This window comes from Penicillium concentricum (genome assembly GCF_028827145.1).
Source record: "Penicillium concentricum strain IBT 3081 chromosome Unknown utg000006l_segment0_segment0, whole genome shotgun sequence".
In the NCBI taxonomy this organism is placed as follows: Eukaryota; Fungi; Ascomycota; class Eurotiomycetes; order Eurotiales; family Aspergillaceae; genus Penicillium; species Penicillium concentricum.
The window spans coordinates 2,468,411-2,491,957 of record NW_026622759.1 but is presented as its reverse complement, the minus strand read 5'-3'; the positions used below and the strand labels follow the sequence as shown (position 1 = coordinate 2,491,957).

General features: G+C 47.3%; 12 protein-coding genes across 12 annotated transcripts; 6 read left to right on the top strand and 6 right to left on the bottom strand.

Annotated features, from left to right (window-relative positions):
- Positions 1 to 470: 470 nt before the first annotated feature.
- Positions 471 to 1,407, bottom strand: N7517_011165 (uncharacterized protein; the record flags this gene model as incomplete). The annotated part of the gene is made up of 3 exons (XM_056728888.1): positions 471 to 641; positions 699 to 867; positions 914 to 1,407. The coding sequence occupies 3 exons, from the start codon at positions 1,405 to 1,407 to the stop codon at positions 471 to 473; spliced, it is 834 nt and encodes a 277-aa protein (XP_056574703.1).
- A 624-nt stretch (positions 1,408 to 2,031) lies between these two features.
- Positions 2,032 to 2,855, bottom strand: N7517_011164 (uncharacterized protein; the record flags this gene model as incomplete). Its single annotated transcript, XM_056728887.1, has 2 exons — positions 2,032 to 2,301; positions 2,364 to 2,855. The coding sequence occupies 2 exons, from the start codon at positions 2,853 to 2,855 to the stop codon at positions 2,032 to 2,034; spliced, it is 762 nt and encodes a 253-aa protein (XP_056574702.1).
- A 335-nt stretch (positions 2,856 to 3,190) lies between these two features.
- On the bottom strand, positions 3,191 to 3,827 carry N7517_011163 (uncharacterized protein; the record flags this gene model as incomplete). The annotated part of the gene is made up of 2 exons (XM_056728886.1): positions 3,191 to 3,301; positions 3,357 to 3,827. Coding segments are annotated over 2 exons (582 nt in total), but the record flags the coding sequence as incomplete, so codon positions are not given.
- Positions 3,828 to 4,965: 1,138 nt separating this feature from the next.
- N7517_011162 (DUF4246 domain-containing protein) lies at positions 4,966 to 8,393 on the top strand (the record flags this gene model as incomplete). The annotated part of the gene is made up of 6 exons (XM_056728885.1): positions 4,966 to 5,133; positions 5,210 to 5,419; positions 6,509 to 6,594; positions 6,649 to 6,727; positions 6,775 to 7,746; positions 7,803 to 8,393. The coding sequence occupies 6 exons, from the start codon at positions 4,966 to 4,968 to the stop codon at positions 8,391 to 8,393; spliced, it is 2,106 nt and encodes a 701-aa protein (XP_056574700.1).
- A 606-nt stretch (positions 8,394 to 8,999) lies between these two features.
- On the top strand, positions 9,000 to 12,044 carry N7517_011161 (Phytanoyl-CoA dioxygenase; the record flags this gene model as incomplete). Its single annotated transcript, XM_056728884.1, has 4 exons — positions 9,000 to 9,040; positions 9,101 to 9,954; positions 10,461 to 11,277; positions 11,324 to 12,044. The coding sequence occupies 4 exons, from the start codon at positions 9,000 to 9,002 to the stop codon at positions 12,042 to 12,044; spliced, it is 2,433 nt and encodes an 810-aa protein (XP_056574699.1).
- A 505-nt stretch (positions 12,045 to 12,549) lies between these two features.
- Positions 12,550 to 13,953, top strand: N7517_011160 (putative zinc metallopeptidase; the record flags this gene model as incomplete). The annotated part of the gene is made up of 1 exon (XM_056728883.1): positions 12,550 to 13,953. The coding sequence occupies one exon, from the start codon at positions 12,550 to 12,552 to the stop codon at positions 13,951 to 13,953; it is 1,404 nt and encodes a 467-aa protein (XP_056574698.1).
- A 266-nt stretch (positions 13,954 to 14,219) lies between these two features.
- N7517_011159 (N-terminal protein methyltransferase) lies at positions 14,220 to 14,930 on the bottom strand (the record flags this gene model as incomplete). The annotated part of the gene is made up of 1 exon (XM_056728882.1): positions 14,220 to 14,930. The coding sequence occupies one exon, from the start codon at positions 14,928 to 14,930 to the stop codon at positions 14,220 to 14,222; it is 711 nt and encodes a 236-aa protein (XP_056574697.1).
- Positions 14,931 to 15,631: 701 nt separating this feature from the next.
- On the bottom strand, positions 15,632 to 16,012 carry N7517_011158 (uncharacterized protein; the record flags this gene model as incomplete). Its single annotated transcript, XM_056728881.1, has 1 exon — positions 15,632 to 16,012. One exon carries the CDS (start codon positions 16,010 to 16,012, stop codon positions 15,632 to 15,634), a length of 381 nt encoding a protein of 126 aa, XP_056574696.1.
- Positions 16,013 to 16,974: 962 nt separating this feature from the next.
- On the top strand, positions 16,975 to 18,017 carry N7517_011157 (uncharacterized protein; the record flags this gene model as incomplete). Its single annotated transcript, XM_056728880.1, has 2 exons — positions 16,975 to 17,048; positions 17,210 to 18,017. 2 exons carry the CDS (start codon positions 16,975 to 16,977, stop codon positions 18,015 to 18,017), a joined length of 882 nt encoding a protein of 293 aa, XP_056574695.1.
- Positions 18,018 to 18,519: 502 nt separating this feature from the next.
- Positions 18,520 to 20,131, top strand: N7517_011156 (uncharacterized protein; the record flags this gene model as incomplete). Its single annotated transcript, XM_056728879.1, has 8 exons — positions 18,520 to 18,608; positions 18,671 to 18,738; positions 18,813 to 18,818; positions 18,882 to 18,999; positions 19,094 to 19,193; positions 19,289 to 19,439; positions 19,491 to 19,747; positions 19,799 to 20,131. The coding sequence occupies 8 exons, from the start codon at positions 18,520 to 18,522 to the stop codon at positions 20,129 to 20,131; spliced, it is 1,122 nt and encodes a 373-aa protein (XP_056574694.1).
- A 335-nt stretch (positions 20,132 to 20,466) lies between these two features.
- N7517_011155 (uncharacterized protein) lies at positions 20,467 to 21,362 on the bottom strand (the record flags this gene model as incomplete). The annotated part of the gene is made up of 3 exons (XM_056728878.1): positions 20,467 to 21,001; positions 21,053 to 21,180; positions 21,228 to 21,362. Coding segments are annotated over 3 exons (798 nt in total), but the record flags the coding sequence as incomplete, so codon positions are not given.
- Positions 21,363 to 21,887: 525 nt separating this feature from the next.
- On the top strand, positions 21,888 to 23,495 carry N7517_011154 (LPPG:FO 2-phospho-L-lactate transferase CofD/UPF0052; the record flags this gene model as incomplete). Its single annotated transcript, XM_056728877.1, has 2 exons — positions 21,888 to 22,077; positions 22,132 to 23,495. The coding sequence occupies 2 exons, from the start codon at positions 21,888 to 21,890 to the stop codon at positions 23,493 to 23,495; spliced, it is 1,554 nt and encodes a 517-aa protein (XP_056574692.1).
- Positions 23,496 to 23,547: the final 52 nt, after the last annotated feature.

Sequence of the window (23,547 nt, the reverse complement as noted above, 5' to 3'; positions counted from 1 at the left end):
TTTGGCCTCGTCGGAATAGGGGGTGGATGTTCGAGCCATGTAGGAGGTTGTTCTGGGGACAAAAGGCCTGGAATTTCCAATCTTGCTGGCGCATTTTCATTCCTCCAGCATGCCCACTGGGAATAGATGCACCGGCTCGTGTGGGAAATGATTCTCGTTGAGTGAGATGCCTGAGATGTAAGGGACTCGTCAATGCCGCTGTTTGGGTGATGAAGTCGTTGCATCGTCGATAGCATCCAGGGGATCAGCCGTGATAATTTGGAGAAACAGCGAAGGCACGCTCTTGAACGAACATGGTCATCATTTCGGAAGCTCTTTATATGTGTTTGATACTCGATACTGTCCTACACTTGGGCAGGGACCTTGTATCACACATATATATTGTCTCCCCGATCCCGCAACCTTTCCATAAGACGATTTTTCTAAGCAACGGTCGTGGGAACCCACCCTCGGAATGTCCCTAATGCGGCTCAGATTCGAGAAGATTCTTCGAGGAGGTCGAAGGCCATAATTGAACGCCCGAAAATGCGCCGCTCAAGGGTCCAAAGGGCTGGGTGCCGACGAGCGAAGCTTTTGACAACCTTGTCGCCGACAAGGACATGGTGTCCGATCTCGACTTTCTTGAGATTCGGAAAGAGAACCTATGAGAAAGTATCAGCATAAACCTTTCCCCGGAAAGAGCTGTCGCAGAAACATACCGAAATCCGTCTGAACAACTTTGCCCAATCTTCGGGCAACCCGTGGAGAGGCCATCTCCATTCCGGCTGACTTCCGCCATAGCTACTGATGGAGAGGACGGTGACGGATTCGCCCTGGAGGCGCGGGATATGCGCACCATCCATAAGGCTCCGAATGTCAGAGTCGCGACTGCTCCCTCGGATGCATAATTTCAGTACCCGCAGCTTTGGGAAACGAACATCCCGCAGCACGGGCGTCCCCGGCGTCGACGGTGACCAGCGAGGCCAACTCAACTTGGTCAGCGTACTGTTGGTGGAATTGGGCGGGGACCTTTGCAAAGATCACGTCTAGTGAGCGAGGCACGGCCAGCGTGTCCATCGCACCCATAGTGTTCTTCCAGGTCCGTTGCCGTTGGATTATCTGTGTATACCAGACCCGGTTAAGGGCCGAGCATTGCCATAGATAACCCGCCTGGTCCTCCACATAGGACCCCCGCTTGGTTCCCAGGCCCATTGTCCATGGCCGAAACTTCGTTGGCCTCACCCACTGCTTCTTCCTTCCAATTCCCCGCGACTTCTCGTAGATGAAGCCGCCAAGTCCCTGGACCTGCCAGTGGACAATCTCAGAGACCAGCTCTGGAATGTTGAATACTCGCTCAGCGGCGTTTCCCTTGGAGATGCCACGCGACCAGCGCGGGCGAAGGGTTCGTCGAGAGCGAATTGGAGGCATTGTTGATGATAGACAAGGAAAAGGAAGGGCTGAAGAGGAATTTCATGGAGTTTTATATATCTCTTCGATTGAATGCCTACATTATGAATAGCTATTGTATTTCGAGAGAGATACAGCAGAAGAACAATAGAGAATGAGCGAGTTAATAAGAAATGAACGAATAAGTGAGGTGAAAGTGAAAGTATACAATGCTATTGTCAAGATGTTCAATAGCTTCAATTATATTCAAATATGATTAGCCATTGAGTGGTTGAGTAAGTGTACAAGAAGATAGAAGCGCAGTCAAAGTATTCAAGTACTGAGAGAACAGTAAACAATAAAGAAGAGACCATTGACTATGTTACCTATTCAAGAAAAACAGCTCTCCAGGCACACTATCAATACTCCCGTTGTCCCTTCTTCCCCCTTTGTTAAGAAATCTATACGAGAACCATTAGATAAAGATGAATATGAACCACCAACCCCTGAATATCTTTCTTCGCCTCCTTGAATGGGCAGGAGAAGTGTTTGAATCGTCTCCTAGTTATCTACAACTCGCTTACGAAATTGGATTCTATCAACAGGGTGTTGTATGGAGTTGTCTTTGACTGATCAACTCTCGTAGTACATTGTCAACAAGTAATTTCATACTTGCTGCTGGTTACTCATCATATCAAATGTATCGCTGGCGAACATCCTCAGTCTCCTCGCCATCCAAGCCCCATTGCTTCTACCCTGTTCCCAATTATGTGGCTCACCGGAGTCATCTCGATAAAACCAATGGATGTTTTCAGGTGCTGTCGGTTGATCGTTCCGAGCAATCCGAGCCTGTCCTTTAAGGTAAGAGAATGCTGTATCCTCTATGAGAACCATCTCATATTTGAAAGCCATCTCCCTAAGGCCGGGCATGAGATTCTGTTCGTATCAGCAATCAGTGAATATAAGTTGAGATTGAGGTGAGGTCAAAGATGACTGACAGTAATAGGCCAAAAGATTTCATCCAAACTAGGCACTCCCTCAAGTTCACCCACACGCCTCTCGAAATAAATCACAGAGAAGGAAAAGCGCTTACGAGCAGTGTAGCTATTCGGGGCGTAGAGGCTCGCAAAGATTCTGGTCAATTTAGGAAACACAAGCCCATAGAGCAGACCATTCTCCGCATAGGCATCCTTCTGATACTGAGTGTGGTAGACGACCAGTGCCCAAGCCACATGATTGGCGTAGTATTGACGACGTTCGGATGGGACTTTTGCCATTATTACATGGAGGGGAAAGCGTGGGCGAGCCCAGAGCAGGGGAATGGCCTCTCTATACCAACGGCTATTCACGAGTGCCCATCTCAGCAAGTCGGAATGATATGCCATCGCTTCCTCGTCGCTGCGAGTATTTCGGGAAAATATCATGCGGAGGATATCGCCAAGTCCAAGGGCTCGCTGGGATGCGGCCTCGGGCTGGGTGGAATATTCCATTTGATGAAAGAGTATGTTTTAATGTTAACCAAGTAGGAAATGTTGGACAAGATAGATTGAACTCAAATGTGTGAATGATGTGGAGGGGAAGAGAAGAGTACGTGAGGACTTGAATTCAACAGTTAGAGACAAACAACTAGAAGATTGTATTGCTATCGGCTTGGATGAAAGAGATATCCAATTCAAACAGTTAAAGGTCCTTCTTCAGCCATACACTTGAGTGAACCTGCTGGCACTTTTCAAACTAGCTTCTGGATTTATGTGGAGTCCAGCACAAAAGCATGCCCCCCTTGTTAGGAAAACATCCTGTCTCGTCATCGTGCAGTGTCACTGTCTCACGAGTCCTCAGTCTCTTTGGGGTGCCGTGCCTTCAAGCGCCGAAGTGCAAAGGGATACAGATGAGGGGGATATTCGAATTCCAGCTCTTTCACACTAGGGTACTTGGTCTGTTAAGAATAGTCAGCGAGGATCGTATTGTGAAAGGGTAGAAGGAGCACATACCGGGAGGTCCCAAAAAATCGATTCCCAATCATCGGGGCCAAGGCGATCACTCTCCATTGAAGGGTGATCATCCCAACCGTCGAAGGTCATGCGACGAAGATTGGGGCAGTTCAGGGTGGGAAGAGAGCATTCTCCACGTTGTGCTTCCACATACATCACAAGGTCTGTCATTCTAGGGAATACAATCCCACTCAAATCACAAGAACTATCCGGAGGGGTGTGTGTACCATTGAAGACCCGTGTTTGTGCAAAACCCACAAAGTTGGCACAGAACTGTCGACGATTGGGATCTAGTGTCGAAAAGACATCCTGGAGTGTGGTGGCGTAGTAGACATACTCCCATATCACAGGAAGTGCCTCAGCGAGCCAGAATTCGCTCACTAGAGCGGCAGAGACCAAGTCCGTTTCGGGGTCATAGTACTCTTGCGCCAGAAACGAGATGATATGGCCCACGATCTCAGCGATTCCAAGTGCTCATTGTGTGGCAGTTATGGCCCCGTGAGGGCTGGCATTTCGCGACATTGTCACTGTGTGGTAGTTGGAGGTGGTGAAGATCAAATTCTGGTGTCAAGAGAAAGAAGGGAATAAGTAAAGGGAAAGTGGCAAAATGATGAGGAAAAACAAAGAAATATGTCTAGAATCCAAATTCGGGTATTTGCGCGCAGAAGACAACTTCAAAGGTACTCCAAGGGAAGAAGACAAGCAGGTATGAAGCTAAGAAACCAAGATGAAGGCCTGAGATACCAGGCCAAGATGAGGCATAAACATGAGACATTTCAAACAAGCTTGGTTTATATTCTTCAGTTCACCAAGTCATCTTGACCACTTGCTGATCAGGTAATAGACACGAAAGTCCACCTAGACCATCAGACTCAGCAACACTATCATGTGTACACATAGCTATAGTTTGGGTTATAGGTGGCAGAAGTATTGATCGCAGAGTGATCGAGATGTCGCGGTAGGGAGACAGGTCAAGGTTGCCTCAACTATGATAAGATCTTGGTCCCAAGCCGTTCGACGTGTGCGACCGTTCTGTCGACAATGGTGTTGAGACGGACAATCGGGGCGAATTGCAACAGGGTCTAGTCTTACCTTACGAGTTTAGAAATGTCGACGAAGATGGGGAATAAGTTATCCATATTAATGGTGACTAGGTGACTAGCGTACTAGAATAAGAGGTGATTAAACAACCTCCAATGTATTCCGTGGGATCTATCAATGGCTACGAATCCACAAGGTTCAGCCAATGACTTTATCAAGAAACATCCACGAGAACTACCAATTTGATGTAGGCGCGGACCTGCACTGGACCTCAGCAAAGTGATTATGTTGATATCCTTGTGTGTAGGTGAGGCACAACCCTCTACACGATCTCAGGTGGGCTACGGAGAGATGGGGGTCGAGGGCTTGGGAGAGGAAGAAGAGAAGAAGAAGAGAAGAGGAGGAAAGATGGGGGAGGCCTTTTATAGGGTCACTTTCCATGTATTTTCCCAGAATGGAAGGCCCTCCCCTGCACCTTCCCTAATAGTTTCATGTCACATGATATCTTCAAAGGGCCCTTTATAGATTCAGAGAATTGTGATGATTTTGGCAAGTCTATTGCTTAACCATGAACATCTTGTCTGCCCTGCTTCATTCCTGCTTCTCATTGCGCTTGTTCTTCTCTTCGCCTACCATACCACCAGTCTCATTCGATAGATGGGCAGCGGCCAACAGCGATGCCGATGATGGACAAGTGCCAATGAACGACCAAAAACATGGTATTAAACAGTGGGAAGTATTGGGCTACGTTGGAGGAAGAGAAATGCTGCTGGATATGCTGACGATTGCCCGTCATTCGAGATCTTTTATAGTTGCGCTTCAAGTCTGCATCTCCTTTCGACATTTGCGACCTTGGTGAAGACGACACTATTCATCAAGTAAACCGACTCAACAATACTCCGAGAGCTCAGACTCCAGAACGAGCCTTAACACATAACGATTGCCCGGCTATCGGTTCTTGCAATTTCCCAGCGCCAAGCAGTGGCGGCCAAGAACTTGAGCATTTGCTAAAGACCCCGATTGTGCGGCCACGCATTCACAGAACGTTATCCATGCTTTTACTACATGGGAATATACTCATTCCCTTTGTCTCAACTCGAGGACTTCAGTGGAATGTGAAGGACTATTGAGCGTTTGAATGTGACGTTCGGCAGGGGTCGTTGAGAGAAAGAAGAGATCGACAGTGGAACGGGAAGAGCCGAGACCCACCAGCATACTGATTGGAGGGCCCTGTATATGTACTCTTTGTGCGTATAAACATGGATTCCGGGATCGGGGGGTAGCTAGAGAATATTTGAGTTCCAAAGAAATGGGGTTTGAAATACTTGCTCGTCTCTACCCTCACTTTATCAGGTTCAACCAATGTGCAGACCGAAAATGGCTTGGCTCCTCAGGTCTTTCCTGCTTCAGCCAAAAAAGGCCGGGGTAATGATCACTCTTGACCTGGATTGTTCCTCCTTGTAAATATGTGCGTGGGCATGTAGGCCTCGTATGCAAAAGTGAAGGTCAAGCGTGTCGTATTAGGTCTGGAATTCTTGATGTTTTCGATGATAGGGTAGCTCTAAAATCAATTGGACGTGTCATCACAACGAATTGGACTTTAAGGTCGTCCAAAGCATGCTATTCATTCATGTAAGGCTGTAGGTCGGTAATGATAAAAGGTGGTGTGGGACCTGGGGCAAAAGCAGAAAATATCTCACATACTGCATGTCAGTGCTACCTCTGAAGCTAGAAGGCTTACCTTCTTATATTTGCAAAGAATGCAAGGAAGTTCCATAGCTTGAGTGGGTAGTTATGAGTAACTGCTAGGTGAGACATATTTAATTAGTTAGTTGTGTAGATATCAGTGGCCTTACAATCAAGGCACCCCAATTGACTCGGAGGCTAAGTCGGTTTCGGCCAGCCTTCTTCGCCCTAAAACCTCCTAAAACTGTGCACCATGATGAAAATTCAATGGCGCTCTCTTTTGAGACCAGGAAGGCGTCTAACCCATAATGTTGCTTCGATGGCCAACAAAAAACTTCAAATGCCTGGTTTCAATGTGCCCCTGAACTCTTTACCTGAAGTCAGAGTTACCCCTTTCGGATCACGGCATATGTTGATTTAAGTAGGCAAATATTACCGACTTTTTTGGCGGAGCACTCGACCTATTGGGCTTTCCGAATGCCTTAGACCCGAACCACATGCAGGCTTTGAAGTGAGCGCTGGCCAAAAAAACGCGGCAGCTTTGCAGCTAACGCAAGTTCTCCAGTGACATCGTGACACACCGAGAAATTTTGATGATGCGAGTAATGAATACCATCACAGACAAATCCAATTGGGATAAAAAGGTATCTAGGTTCCACTTGATAGCATTCATAGTGTTAACCTCTTTCAGGTATTCGACGAGCACATCACTTCTAAATGGCGCGAGGAGATCAGGAAGAGTGGGCAAGATGTGACGCCGAAGATGATGGATTGGATAATCAAAGAACTGCAGTGGAAAGCTGGAATTTTTCAAGAGACAGGCCATGTCACTGTTTTTGATGTTGGAGTCGTCAAATCCGACAACGCCATTTCCAGTCAACTGCAGCAGGACTTGAGACAAGCAGCATCTCTTTTTGAAAATGTGCTCGAGGCCCAAAAAGACTACCATCCTGGATCCGATCAGAAAGTCGTGAATCTAGTTCATCCTTCATTGTTTCCTGTGGTCTATGGTCGAACTCGGGTTCTCCCTGACCAAGTCATAGGCGTCGATGACTGTCTGAGCAGTATGGGACAGGGCACTATGATCCCCATCTCCTCAGAAGAAGAGAGCCTTGTCGCTTCGGACCATGAATCGATGACTCATTACCATATTCAGCCAAGGCTCAGTCGAAAGTTCCAATGGCTCCCGTGTGAGGTGGATATCAACGATTCCGAATGTGAGATAACGTCTTACATCAACAATGTTCACCCGGTTGAACATCGGGGATTGTACGATGTGGTCGAGAAAATCATCGCGAGAACGATCCCACTTTGGGACCAGAGCTTGACCAGAGGATCGGATCGCCACAGAATCCCGTATGAAGAGGTTGAGTACGGCGATCCCGTAGGACCAGAGCCTATGCGTCCTCAACATGCCGACGATAACTTTGATGAAGATGAGTATCTGGAGCGGCACGAGGAATGGGAGTTTTCCCGCCCGATACTACTCCCTGAGCCAGGGGACTTCAAGGTTTACCCGCTTTGGGATTCGTATCAAGTCACATTGGACACCGGGTACTTCGGTCACAGCGGAATACAAGTGGTTGTAAAGTTGGCTAATATCGAATTAACACCCGAAAAGCCTGACTATGAAGGAGGTACCTGGCATATAGAGGGTCAACTGGTCAGTTCCGTTTACCTTCCCGAGGTCTTTAAGCACCAATCTTGCTAAACCTTTAGAATGAGCGCATATGTGCAACAGCAATCTACTATTACGACAATCAGAACATCACTGAAAGTTCGTTGTCATTTCGGCAAAGAGGTACCGAACTGGATTACATTGAACACGAGCAAGACCGACATGAGTTTCTTCAAGATGTTTATGGCTTGCGTACGAATGGTGACTGGAATGGAACTGAAGTTACACAAGAGCTTGGAGGCGTCGTTTGTCAAGAGGGTCGACTCCTGACATTCCCCAATTCTGTTCAGCACAAAGTGTCATCATTTTCGTTGGCTGATAGATCAAAAAGCGGACATCGCAAGATCCTCGCGTTGTTCCTCATCGATCCCCACAGGCGTGTGATATCCTCTGCCAATGTTCCTCCACAGCGAGAGGACTGGGCGCCGGAAAGCTCAACAATTGTGAATAATGTGCATCCACAGGCTTCAACGAATTTGCCGGATACAACTGGTCAGGATGTACCCAGCTCGGCGATGAGCATGAAAGAGGCAGAAGCTTACAGACTTGAACTTATGGAAGAGCGCAGTGTCAGGGCTGTTGAGAATAACGATGTGTTTGAGAATGGATCTTTCAATCTTTGTGAGCATTAGATTGTTCATTGTTAGCGATGTACTCAGGAGCTTCCAATATCTAGAGGTCTGGGTTTAGCCTAATAAGGCAAACAAGAGAGAGACTGTCCAATTAGATATATTCGAAAATCTTTCTGCATGAAGCCTTGGTGTTGTGCCAGGTGGCGTCCGGCAACTCGGATGCGAGTGCAGCTGTGCTGGCAACATCCACATGACCTTGTGTTACTAGCAATCCCCATAGGCTAACGAGTGCCGTATTGCCCGAGACTTTTGGCCCTATTCAAACCGGTTTCAACCATGTCCAGATGAGGGTGACCCTGATGTAATGGAGAAATACTTTGAGGCGTTGAAGGTTTGATTTCAACGTTCCTATTGAATGTCATGGCTGATTGGTTCAGGCGGTTATGCGGACCGTCTAAGACACCTCCGCTCTTCTAAAATGGCGGGGGTCAACTCCCGCTTATCCGCCAAGAGCCATCAGATTGGACTTCAATATATTACAATGATGTGCTGGCCAATGACTAGATGATAGGTCACATTGGTACATTCCAGTCTCACATACTTAAGCGTAGTAACTCCCCAGTTATTTTGTTTTTTTCTAAAACTCTACAGGGAGAAACAGTGACCATGACTATCACCACTCCACCTCTTAATCATGCTACCTTCAAGTGAGCTTACTATGTTTCACCCTATTCCAAGGTTAGACAATTACTAATTCAGGACACTAGGCTGAGTGGTCCGTATGGAGATTGGAGAGACGACCTTGAGAATCAAGGCTATGCGATCATCAAGAATGCCATCGACCCAGAAAGGGCCCTGGAATATCAGCGCAAAGCTCTGGACTGGCTCAAATCTTTCAACCCCGCCCTCGACCTTGATGATCCTTCCACATGGACTACAGAGAACATGCCTGTCCACAGCAAAATCAATACATTCAATGGGTATTGCGTCACTCATGAGAAATTCATGTGGGATGCTCGCATGGAGCCAAAGATATTGGATGCCTTCGCCAAGATCTGGGGCACCGACGAACTGCTTGTCTCGTTTGATGCGCTGAACATCACTCTACCAAACCGAAAAGACAAACCTGCTCAAAAACCATGGCCCCACGTGGACCAGTCCCCGATGCGTCGTGGACTCCACTGTGTTCAAGGTGTTATCAATCTCAGCCATGCGGGTCCCGAAGATGGATCCCTTATGGTGTTCCCGAGGTCAAACAAGGCAACCGAGGGGTTCTTCGATACCGAGACCGATCCATCTACCTGGGAGCAGAAAGACATCCGTAATTTCAACTTGGAAGAAATTCAGTGGTTTGAAGATCATGGTATGAAACCACACAAGGTGCTTGCGGAACCTGGAGACTTGCTCGTCTGGGATTCACGTACTGTGCATTGGGGTGGGGAACCAACCGTCAACAGCAACACGATTCGAACGGTGATTTATGCCTCATATGCCCCTTACGAGTTAGCCACGGAAGAGACTTTGAAACTAAAGAAAGAAGCCTTTGAGTCTTATCAAGCCACGACTCATTGGCCACATGAGAATATAGTGAAACGTGATGGAGTGGTGTATCTTCCGAATGGTAAGATCGATCCTCGAAATCGATCTATACCATTGGAAGTTCCAGAACATTCAGATCGATTACTTCAACTAGCAGGAGTAAAATCCTATTGAATATATAATTTCCTTTTTCTATCACATTTTTTCCAGGGCTTTTTTTTTTGATTATTAAGGGGACTAGTGATTTTGTGCTGACCCCGCAGTAAGAACCTTTTAAAACGTCGATCTTTCAAACAAATATGAAATCATTTGAATCTCGCCCTCCGGTGGATTATCCACGGAAGCGTGCATCAATCGCATGTAATTTCTGTCGGCATCGGTAGGTTATTTATATTCTTTCTTTGATCCTCCGTCACTAAGTAGACTAGGAAACGAAAGTGCGATGGCCAGAAACCAACATGTGGCCTTTGCACCGATGCGGGGGCTCAGTGTGTCTATCAAGAAAGCGACAGGTAGAAAGCGTCATCTGAAGAAGAAAAAAAAAGGGTTCCTAGATAGTGACGATCCATAGGGTGCAGGATATCCCAGCTGAAATCCTGCTTCGTTTGACCCATCTGGAAACCCTGATCGAGCAACAAAAGGACGCCATCACCGAACTCTCAGCCCGAGTAGCCCAAGATCATCCGGGTCGGTCGACTGTCTATTCGTCACAGCCAAAATACGACTGGGACCCATCGCCGCAGCATGTATACGATAAATCATCCTTCAACCTCTTTTCGCCCGAGAACCCATACGGTCATGGATATACATTCACTATTCCTCCCCTTCATGATACGCCAACGGGAAGCTTGTTTGCATTGGATCGAATCAAAAATTTGATTGGCGACTACTCTGAAGACTTCTTCCAACAGATAGCGATCAAGCGCCCATTCAACAGCAGCCAGGCTGCAGGCATACCTCAGGCCTTTGAACAAATCGATAGATCCAGATTGCATCCTCAGATCACCAAACCTCTGATCACCGAGTTCCTCAACCATGTCCATCCATTCTTCCCAGTCCTCGAGCCGCAGTTGTTACATATGCTCTTTGAAACTTTCTCAACATACACCAAGGTCAACAGCATCCAAACTTCACTGTATCTCATTATCCTGGCCCTAGGAAAGGCCTCTTCGAACCCTCAACGGATTTTTAACATCGAAGAGGAGAAGGATCTGAGTGGGATGGAATATTTCGCTTCCGCATATCACTACTTGAGCGGGCCGTTGATAACACCCTTTACAGGGGACCATTTGTTGCCTTTGGCTTTATTCTACGCCTCTTTGTATCTGCGTCACATAGGACGCCCAATTCAAGCATGGCAAATGATTCGTGAAGCGTCCTGTAGTGTGGAGATTATGATTTCTGGGTGAGTGTCTTCTCTAATATCTGTTTCCATCATGATATTCATACAGATACAGACTACGTGACATGAGCACGGTCGAAGAACGAGCTAGTCTCTATCGGACTGCCTGGGGTTGTTTTATTCTCGAATGGTGGGTCCAGTCTCTAGGATTATCTCGCATCCAACTAACAACCCACAGCGATGACCTCGCAGAGTTTCACTTCCCTTCCAGTAACATTGAAGCGCTCGTCGATAGATTGCCCTTTCCTCGAATCTCGGAAGACAGCCGAAACGGCCACCTCGTTTTCCTTGCAATGTGTTCGATTCGAAAGCTTCTCAACCGTGTGCACAGTGCTCTGTATGCAAGATCCAACCAGGGGAGTTTCCATTCCAGCCCTCCGCCCCAACGCACAAGTGATACCCCTGGGGGCAACCCAACTCCTCAGAAGTATTCGATTACCTCTCTCAAGACAATCAGTGAAGAGCTCGATCGCCAGTTGGAGGACTGGTTTAACTCTCTGCCAAATCCCATCCGGCCAACCCTAGGAAATACCATATCCGCGGATCACCCTTACGATACCTACATTCTCGCCCGGTACTATGCCACAAAACACATCATCTGCCGCCCGAGTCTTGTTTTCGCTGCCCACACTCAGGGCAGCACGGTATTGCCAGAGTTCGTTTTCGCGAATTGCAAGAAGTGCGTCGACAGCTGTCGGAAATTTGTCTACGCAGCATCGCTTCTTATGCGGCAGAGAACACACTCAAACTGGCATAGAATGCAAGCGTAAGATCTTATTTTTTTTTTTTGCTTTCAAGTTGGTTTGTAGGGTTTCTGAAGTTCACTTGCTTATACACATATAGATTGTTGGCTGCCATTTTTACTCTCTCGACTGCGAAAACTACACCGACTTTAGAGGCCCTTGTTCCGGACTTCGATGACCTGCTGAAAGAAGCAATTCAATGCATCGAACCTTGGGCGCAGTATTGCGAAACAGCGGATATCATCGTCAGCATGGTGAAGGCAATCCGCCATAAAGTGCGAGTATCAGTTCGGGGAGCTTAGTAGAGAGCCTCACGATCTGTGCCAGGGTAGATATACGTATTTTGTTCGCATTTGCATGTATATGAATTTAAATGCGTTGAGGGTTATCGAGGCTATCATTTCAAGTCTACTGAATATATTGTTATTTCCAAGTTGTCAACGGGTGTGTTATCAGTAAGCTCGTGATCCCCCACGCGCTGCGGGGACACTTCGGGAAAAGGTTCAACTCAGACAACACTTCACTTGCACATATGCCTCCACGACTGACAAGTCAGATTAATTCCATTCATGGTGTTCGACTGGCAGGGGAGCCGTCCACCTGGGATATCCAAATTGAATACCCTACAGACTCTCCACAGGGCACAGTCACTGCTGTGACCCCTCATGAACCTTCTACTAAGGATGATTTCGAGTCTCCTCTAGCCCTACCAGCCTTGACACACCCTCATATTCACCTCGATAAAGCCTTTATCCACAGCGCACCTGAATATGCCGCATTTCTACCTACAGCCGGGACGTTTCAGGAGGCTTTGTCCTCCACGACCAAGGCCAAACAACAATTCAGCCATTCTGATCTCATTAGAAGAGGAGAGTGGCTTCTTGCTGAGTCCGTTGCATCAGGTGTCACTGCAATGCGAGCATTTGTGGAGGTAGACCATACAGTTCAGCTGATCTGTTTAGAAGCTGCTATTGCGTTGAAAACTCAATGGCAAGACTCTTGTGATATCCAAATCGTCTGCTTTGCGCAAGATCCTATATTCTCCGGCGAATATGGAGAACAAAACATGGACTTCCTAGAAATTGCTCTAAATAAATACTCGCAAATCGATGTTATTGGGACAACACCATACGTCGAATCCAGTCCCGAGGCTGCAAAGCAAAACATCGAATGGGCGATTGATCGCGCCTTGAAGCTGAACAAACACCTCGACTTCCATCTCGATTACAACCTCGATTCAAACAAAGAGGCTCTAGTTTGGCATGTCTTACAGACCCTCAAACAACGAAGTTGGACTACACACTCAACAGACAAGCGCGTCATGCTTGGTCATTGTTCACGACTGACACTGCTCACGGAGAACGAATGGACCCGACTGGCAACTGAAATCCACGAAAATGAACTCCCAGTCAGCTTTGTGGGTCTTCCAACAAGCGATATGTACATGGCATCACCTCCCACAAATGCGGACTGCAAATCCCCGCAAGATCGCCCGAGAGGCACTCTACAAGTCCTAGAGATGATCCAGAAATACAACCTGGATGCAGTGATCGGGGTAAACAATGTCGGCAATTCATTTACACCCTGGGGATTGCCCGATCCATTATCGTTGGCCTGTCTCGGTGTGGGAATCTATCAGGCTGGAAGTCAGGCTGACGCTGAACTACTCTATGAATGTGTCTCGACACGAGCCAGGGCGGCTATTGGGCTCTCGCCCTCTCATTCGGAGTTATGTATAAAGCAGGGGTGCCGACCGGACTTGTTGTTGGTTCATAATAGAGATGACACTGGGTGTGGTGTGTCTCGGCCGAGGACAAATGTTGCGGAAGTTGTGTGGACTCCGCCGGGAAAATTGAATAGGGATGTGGTTTCTGGTGGACGACTTAAAGTTTCGCCTTTTGCTGTTGCGGATTCAGACGCTCTGTATCAATTTTGATTTTGTTTCATACGACGGTGGCCATCGAGGAAAGTGGTTATATGTACATGACGGTCAATGGATGGGATCATCCATGCGAATTGGTGAAGAATATAAATCAACGCATTTCAGCGAATCGGAAGTTTCGGATTCATGCGGCATCCATCAAAGTCCCCGTTCGATTATAACAAATCTCAGCAGACACCAATCTGGCATAATGGACCCTGCAAGACGGCCCTCTCAGCGATCAGGAAAATGAGAGACCCAACCTCGGAAGGGACGGAGGGCTAATTGGTTGTCTTTGGCCGCAAGGCATAGAACTGCACAGGCAAGAGATTGAAAGACTGAGGGAAGCCCTTCTGAAGTTCGGACTTAACGATCTCCATACCAGCCGCCTCGAAGACCTGTCTGAACTTCGCATCTGTCCTTGTGACACTGCTATCCTCACTGTCGTACATATCCTGACCAGAGAAATGGGTAGACAAGTTCTCCTTGAGAACCATAAGACCATTTTCAGTCAACGACTTGCGACACCGCACGGTATAGTCAATGAGTTGTGAATCCGTGAGGTGTCCGACACACCACTGGACCCAGATCAAATCATATTTCTTATCTGGGGACCAATTTTCCAGGCCGCGCGTGTAGATAGTTCCAAAGACGCCGTCTCGTTTCAATTGGCTGTCTTTCATAACTTGTGTGAACTTGGCTACCGGCTCTACCGCGTCTACCACTTCACAGACATGGCTCAGGAAACCCTCTGTCACCCGGCCGACGCCAGCGCCACAGTCCACACCTTGGTGGAATTTGCCCTCAGACTGGACGCCTGGTAGCAAACGGCGGACCTTAGCTAGGAAGGTCTTAGACCCTTGTAGGTCAATGCGTGACACTGAAGGGAACTCGCCGAGCATGCTACCCGTGGTGGCTGGAACACTGTTCCAGTATTTCAAGGAGGCGGCATGGTTGATTTTTGAATCAGCTGCAGTGTTTAAATCTGTCATGTTGGAAGCTTTGGCAATGTTGGCCTATATAATTGTTTATAATGATTGAACATCCGTAAGAGGCAGGAATGTCTTAGGTTGATGAGGTATGACAGGAAAATCTGTATCTATCTCCGTCACGTGATCACGTAGTAACTACAACGTGCAACGTACCGAATATGTACATTGATGTAGACTCTATTTTTAGATGTAGATGTACATGTATAGATTATTGTGATTGGGTACTTTTCTTTTGTTCCAGCGGTAATAATGACTTCCCTGTACGGAGTATATTCTCTTTAATTGACCCTAATTGACCTTATTTGGTCTCATAAAGACGTGACACGGATAAGAAATAAAGGCTGAGACCGAGCTGTCCTACGGTCGACAGAGATAAAGAAAACTCTCTAACCATATATGTTGTAAGCAGAATATCTCAAACCATTAAAAAGACCACTAAAAAGGGCATCACAAGCCACGCACGGCCGTCTACTCGTGTTGATAATACATTAAAAAGGCCATTCGCAAGAAGGTTGCGATCCCATCCATTGGTCCGACACGAAAACCAATCATCAAGCGCGTAACTTCATATCTCGTATCAATGTGTCAGTTCCCAGGTGTCAGCAAGCGCGTAAGTTCGTATCTCATATCAGTCTGTTGATCCCGACATGTCGAGACACTGTCCGCTGGACGAAGGCAGGGACGAAATTCCAGCCGCTGCTTTAGTAGATTTCTTTACAAATCACCTGCAGTATCCGTGGCGTAATGACGATTTCTGCTTGTCTAGGTGGTCGGTCTTCCCACATGAGCAGCTCGTAGTCTAGACTAATATCCGGACCCGGACCCTTGACCACTGTGACTGCATCCCCTGTGGCTCGGAGTGCTTGTGTAATCGATAGGGGTGTCCTTTTTTCAAGCGGCTTGAACTGTTCAGGATGGTCTGGGCCGATAGCGATATTCTGGTGTGTAGGTGGGCCTGGTCGAGTACCGTCAGGCGCTGACCACAGTTCAACATCCACCCAAAAATGGTTCTTGTGGATCTTGAACAGTAAAACCAATCGAGTGTTTTTGTTGGAGTTTTCGAACCACCATTCGGCATCCATTTGGAGAGAACGGTGCGATTGAGACATCCTAACTTCAACAATAAGGGACGGCCAAGCTCTGACAGATGTGGACTGAGGATGCGTATATGGAGCCATACTGAAATCTGGTTCCTTTTCGCAGTAGACCCCCTTTCTCACTGCAGCGCCAGTCCCTATCCAGCGCTCATTGATATGTGGCAAACCCGCGAAAGCCATCGCCTCCGCGAATTAAATGTTAAAAGCGTGAATAATGATTTCGTGCTCCTCGGGACTCCGAGGCATGACCCGAAGTAGTATGCTGTGACAGTGAGTCGCACTCCCCCGATCCTATTCTCCAGAAGATGATGGCGTAGGCCATCCCTTGCGTCAATGATCAAAAGATACTGAGTTGTTTCTGGGAGTCTGGGTTCGTGTCGAGATTCCTTGCGATCCGTTCAATCTCTCTGATTGCTTGCTGCTTTGTTGGGTGAGTCAAACGCTCAGCTTCATCGGGAATATGAAAGTCCGATTTTGTAGATTGAAGATTGATGTGCGAATCAGGCTCGAGGAAATCGCGAGGTGGTTCGGATGTTGACAAGATGGATTTGCTGACGGTCCATTCGCCTAGCTTTGGATGATTTACCAGTGGTGGCTGGCTTGATCACCTGCCAGAGATCGTTTTGCTTTGTTCTTTCTTCTCCAATACTATTCCTATTTAGGAAAGAAGTTGTTTTCAAGGTTGATCAGTTCTGATATTTAATCCCTAGCGACCACTTGCTCTCTCTTTCCTTTTCCCCATATTTGCTTTCTTTGTTGACCTGGACAAGCGCCAGAGTCATGGTACCCGATGCTACAGATTGTACAACGAGAGACCCAGAAATGAACCCACCGAAGAGAAGGCTTTCAAAAAGGACATCAAACGTCTACTCGGGGATACTTTGAACAATGCTCACGTAATCGTGGCAACTCCAAGTGCACTTGCTCAATCTATTGTGTACCACAATATGCACTCGTCATTCCTGCCCATCAGGGAATCACATCGACCGCCGATGAAAATCGCTATCGTCGGCAGCTTAAGGTTTCTTTGCTGATTCCGTTGATGCAGGAATTGAAAGAGATCAGGTCAAGGTACAGCGTCGATTGACTGGGCAGATCCATAGATTGGTCAATACAATTTTTTCCAACAAGCAACTGAGATGGGACTATCCCGAGCTTACGGACCCATACCAGAATTTGAAGAGACCACAACAAGCAAGAGTACACTGTTTATTCAAATGTCGTATTCCTCGCTCACAAGCATGGTCAGGAGAGGCAAGTGCAAAGCTCATACGCCAACGGCGCTCATTGCAATACCTCATTTGTTCTCGCATTCAAGATCCACCAGAGTCTCGCAATTCCATTGGGAGACATCGTCATTCTCACCGGGTATGATGCTCGATGGCGATCATACATCGACGAAGCTGGTCGGCGCCAAAACAACCATCCATCAATCGACTGGCATCAGCTACAAGTAGGAAAGATCGAAACTTTCCAGGGGAAGGAGGCTGACATTGTCATCTTCGATATGGTTCGTACCAGAAGTCTGGGGTTCATGCGCTATTTCCAAAGATTGAACGTTGTGTTCAGTCATGGTGTTCTTTACAACCGTGACCTGATGCACGACGACCCATTTGCCAGGTCTCCATTCCTCATGCAGTTGATGGATTTTGCAAAGAGCAACAGCCTAGTGCACACTATGTCGGAACCCGTGGCCGAATTATCCGCAGACCTGCCTACTCGGAATCATGATATACAAAAGGCAAACAAATCCCATGAAGATCGCCGTTCCGCCCTTAAAGCCAATATCAATTCACTCGCTACCGAGCCAGTTTCTCCACGTCACACTCTTGCCTCTGTTGCGTCAGAGCAGGCTTGTTCAGCCGGATTTGAATCGAGTGATCCCAAGGTATATGGCGGGTGGTTGGAAGATGAAGAGCGCATTGAAACGAATCAAAGGATGAATCTTGCCAGGAATGTCAAAAGGAAGTCGGGGATGGGAATATCCTAGGTTGTACGAGAAAATCGATACCTATCTTCATCACGTGATATAGTAACTGTAACGCCCCGAATATGTAGATGTCTATATGTACCTAGACTCTATTTTCAAATGTACATGTGTATACTTTATTGTGATTGGGCGCTTTTCTTTTGTCTCAGTGGACTTCCTTGTAAATTCTTGGCAATTTGACTTTAATTGACCCTAAAATTGACCCTTATTTGGCTTCATAAAGACGTAAGAAATAATCGGGCTGTGCTATGATCGACAGGGATAAAAAAATCTCTGACCCATCTCAAATACCCTGAAACTTGAGATTCAGGGACTGAGATTACGTGGAAGCTGGGGCGACACACCCGTTGAAACGGCGTTTTGATTGGAAGTGCCGTAGCGTCCCCAGTTTGGGTGTAAAGTGCCGATCGTTCATAAATCATTTCTTTCCCCTTATCATCTCCCTTTCAACCAACTTTTTCCTCACCACAGTCATTCCTTTATACTGTTTTTTTTGTTTACAATGGCAAACGATCGTTCGGATGAGCGCAAGCTCGAGGGTGGCTCTCCTCCTCCCAAGGACAACGGCCTCCACCCCGGCTTCTACATTGCGTACGTAACACCTTGAGGCCTTGGTGTCCAGAACCAGAATTAACCAAAACTCGACTTTTTAGCCTGTGGATTGCTCTGAGCTCCAGCGTCATCCTGTTCAACAAATGGGTTCTGGCGAGCGCCAAGTTCAGTATGGGCCCCTTCTCCTTCTGATCCCCTATTATTCGTTTTTGGACTTCGCAGCTAACTTTTATTGCTTCATAGACTTCCGTGAGTCCTTCCGCCAATCGAGTTTGAACCGCAGAGAAATCGAATACTGATATGAGATACTAGCGCTCTTCTTGACAACATGGCACATGGTGTTCGCCACGGCAATGACCCAGATTCTTGCCCGGTTCACCACCGTGCTTGACTCGCGCCACAAGGTTCCCATGAACCCGGCCACCTATACGTGAGCAACCCTGGTGATGCAATATGGAATGACCAGCGCGGCTGGGATCCAACCCGAATTCTCGATCGCTAACCGGTGGATTTGTGCAATACAGACGCGCCATTGTGCCCATTGGTGTCATGTTCAGTTTGAGTCTGATCTGCGGTAACTTGGCATACCTCTACCTGAGTGTTTCCTTCATCCAGATGCTTAAGGTGTGTTTGAATCGCGAGTTTTGGCCTCAATTCCGATATCGGGCCATTCTCTCGACCGCTAGGCTCAACTCAAATGCTTATCCCATGTTTTCTAGGCTACCAACGCTGTCGCAACCCTTGTCGCCACCTGGGCTTTCGGAATCGCTCCTACCAACTTGAAGACCCTCGGCAACGTGGCTCTCATTGTTGTCGGTGTTGTAATTGCCTCGTTTGGCGAGATCAAGTTCGAGATGGTCGGCTTCCTTAGTATGTTATCTTTCCGGTATATTTGACATTCAAAAGCTAACAACTATACAGTCCAGATTGCCGGTATCATCTTCGAGGCCCTCCGTCTTGTCATGGTCCAGCGTTTGCTCAGCTCCGCCGAGTTCAAGATGGACCCCTTGGTCTCTCTGTACTACTACGCCCCGGCTTGTGCCATCACCAACGGTGTCGTCACCCTCTTCGCTGAGGCTCCCCGTCTTACCATGGGTGATATCTACGGTCTCGGTATCGGAACTCTCGTTGCCAACGCACTGGTTGCTTTCCTTCTCAACGCTTCCGTTGTTTTGCTGGTAAGTCATTTTCTCTCAATAATAACCATTCCGTCACTAACGCACCAATAGATTGGCAAGACTTCTGCTGTTGTCCTGACCATGGCTGGTATCCTCAAGGATATCCTCCTTGTCGGTGCCTCCATGTTCATTTTCCGCGACCCCGTCACTGCCCAGCAGTTCTTCGGTTACTCTATTGCCCTGGCTGGTCTGGTGTACTACAAGCTCGGTGCTGAGAAGTGCCAGAGCCTTGCTACCGATGTGCGCCTCCAGGTTGGTGAGTACAACCGCAGCAACCCTGCTCGCACCAAGGCCATCCTCATCGGTGTGCCTTGCGCTCTCATTCTGCTCGTTCTCTACAGTGGTAGCGGTCCCTCCGTCCCCGCTGCTCAGATTACCCACTAAGCACGAACGCGTGTACATCGGCGTACTGAAGCAATCGACGGAAATTGGAACACGCGGAGCACATTCCGCGTGAGCCTATTGTTTCACGAATCCAAGCTCGGATAAACAAATCCGATGCTTATGTTAAATTTTGATAAAGACGATGTCTTGTCTGGACAGGACAGAACATGCATGTAAAGTTAGGGGACATAGACGATATCTGGTTGTTTTCAATGGGGATAGGTTTTATAATAAACGGTTGCACGAAATTGATATATTGTATCAACTCCACATTTATTCCTAGTATTTCCATTACGAAGTCCAATAGTTGCAATGTAATGCACTAGGAAGAATACGTATTCAAAGATGAGGCTTCTTCGGAGGATAGTCCGCGACTGCTGTGCGGGTAGTCGGGTAGAGTCCAGTGGACGATCAAGCTTACTCCGGCAGTTGCGACTCTTTCGATAATGAACAGCCATCTCCAGCCGCGGATACCGTGTTTGCCATCCAATGTCGATGTGATGGCTCCTGATATTACGCCGCCGAAGGCTCCGGGGAGTATACCTGCGGTTAGGAAGATGATGAAGCGTTTTGATCTGCTTCGAGTAAGTGATGTTTCGTGGTTGTGGTTGTATCAGGGAACATACTGCTCGTTCTTTCGATACCATGTTGAAATCAAGAAGATCACAGCTGGCTTCACTAATGTCAAAAGTGTTATGGAATACATTCGAGTCACTCACCCTAAACCCTGCTTCAAAGACCCCAAGAAGGAATCTTAGGGCTACCAGTTGGCTCTGATGACGGACAGCTCCGATTAAGGCTGCCACAGTTCCCCATGCAAACGTAATTATTGGGATTAAAACCGATGGGCGAGTCCGACAGAGAATCATGCTAGATACATACTTAGCACTTTCCATGTGGAACACGATGCTCTCGTCTTACTTAGATGGCACCGCGGAAATAGTATAGCCAATCACCCACACTATCACAGCTGTATAGTATTGATGTGATGTGAGGTGTAGATCCTCCTCCATTCCGGCGATTTTTGTAAGGCCAATGTTTGACCTATCCTAGTACTTTTAGCGGAATGTAGTTGGCAATTGGTAGATCAATGTACCATGTAAGAGAAAAGGTAAAGAATGAAGATCGAAGGCATCAGGTGGAAATCGATCTTTCGGATGAGTTTTTTCTCGGAGCTTGCATCAATAATGATACATCTGGAAAGATGACTTTGTTCAAGCATTCCCTTAGTCTGGCATTAGTGGTCTTATATTGTTAAATCGGGGAGTGGTCTATGGGATCTTGTTCGATCTGGGGTAATATGTTGGGATTAGGTAGGATTGAAGATACTGTCGACATGAACTTCGATGCCACAAACATTCATAGCAAAGCCCAAATTAAAATATTCTGTCAAAATCATAGCACATAGGATCTTGGTCTATCTACAACTATAGGACACCAACGGTTATATAAAGTCACTTAGTCAACTAACTCTATAAATAGCCAACCATAGAAAATCTATAGAGTGTATTTCCATTTTAATCTGTTAGATATTTGTAAAAGAGACATTTCTTATCGTAAAAGTCCGAGTTATTGAAGTTGACCGTTTTTGTGTTGGCCGTTTATGGAAATGTGTCATTGTTGCGCGTTCGGGCCCAGACATGCCCATGTCTTGAATTTCATCTTTCTAAATATTTATACACACTTTAATATTTACCAGTGGCTTTGTATCGAATTTGAACCTCCCAAGTGCTCAAAGCAGAACAAATATTTGCCCATGGCGACCAACAGAGGAATTGTTGTCATATCAGGAGGGAGCGCAGCGAACAATCTCGTCGACGTATTCAACGCCGTCCGTGAAAGCAAAAATTGTCCACTTAGCTATATCATTCCAATCAGTGACAATGGAGGATCCTCTTCCGAGTTGATTCGAATATTCGGCGGTCCTGGAATTGGTGATGTTCGGAGTAAGCCTAAGATTTTAGGATCTCCCCTAACTCGCTTGCTAACTTGTCGGACAGGTCGATTGGTACGATTGATTCCGGATTCGCCAACAAATCCTGAAAGGTCAGCAGTCAAGGCATTGTTTAACCATCGGCTGCCTGCGGAAGCAGGCATCGCAACCAATGAATGGCAGTCCATCGTTGATGGCACATCTGCCCTATGGACAGCCATCACCCCCGCAAAGAAAGAATTGATACGCTCATTCTTCAATGTACTAAACCTGGAAATCCTGAAACGTGCCCGACCGCCATCATCAACATTTGACTTCACATCCGCAAGTGTGGGAAATCTTTTTTTAACTGCCGCCCGGCTGTTCAGTGGAAGCTTCGAAAGTGCCATCTATCTACTCGGGAGTATCTGTGGCGTTCCGTCAGATCTGGTGCGCGTAATCCCTGCAATCAACTCCAATTTCTCCCACCATATCTCTGCATCGCTTGCGGACGGAACTGTCATTGTTGGCCAGAACAGTATCTCGCACCCAAGCGAGGCGACAGCCCTGGAGCACAACCCACGCTCCAGAAGACCGAGTCTGCTCCTTGCCGATGGAGACGATGTTGATTACACGGATGCCGAAATGTCGGACCCAACGACATACGAAGAAGACCATCTTCCCGGATCTCTAGCAACTCTCCGCAACAAGAATATCAAGTTCAGTAAATCCGAGAACGAAGATTTGAGTTCCAGAATTACTCGCATATGGTACATCAACCCCTACGGCCAGGAGATCCGACCACCCGCCAATCCACGAGTACTGGAAGCAATCAACGATTCTCAGGCCATTATCTACAGTATCGGATCTCTGTACACATCAATCATCCCTGCTATCGTCCTACGAGGCGTAGGCAAAAGCATCATCTCCAGTCCAGCCCGACACAAAATCCTAATTTTGAACGGATCATTGGATCGGGAAACGGGGCCTCCATCCGCACCATTTGCCGCGTCTGATTTTGTGGAAGCAATTGTTAGCGCCGGAGAGGAAAGCCGTGGACGCGGCCCGATCCTTCATTCTCGGCATCAAAGTAAAACTCCCGCGACGACTTCGGTACAAGACAATGTTCAAAACTACAGAGCCCTTCCATATACCAACTATGTAACTCATATCTTGCATCTGGATGGTCCGGGGACGCCACATGTGGACCGGGAGCGGCTCACACATATGGGCATTGAAACGCTTCGTCTTTACGGACGAAAGATCATGGCGAAGGATGGCGATAAGGAGACTGTTGTGGGGATGCAATATGATCCTAATGCCCTTGTGCAGGCCATTGAGGTAGTCCTGGGGAAGAAGGGGGATGCAATGGTTCGGGGGGCTCTGGGGAGTGCGCTGAGTCGGCGGAATACACTTGATCCTGCAAGAAGGGACCGATCGGATATGCAATAGTATCTGTTTCGAATAAACATTGTACTATAGTCTATGTCGAGATACAATTACA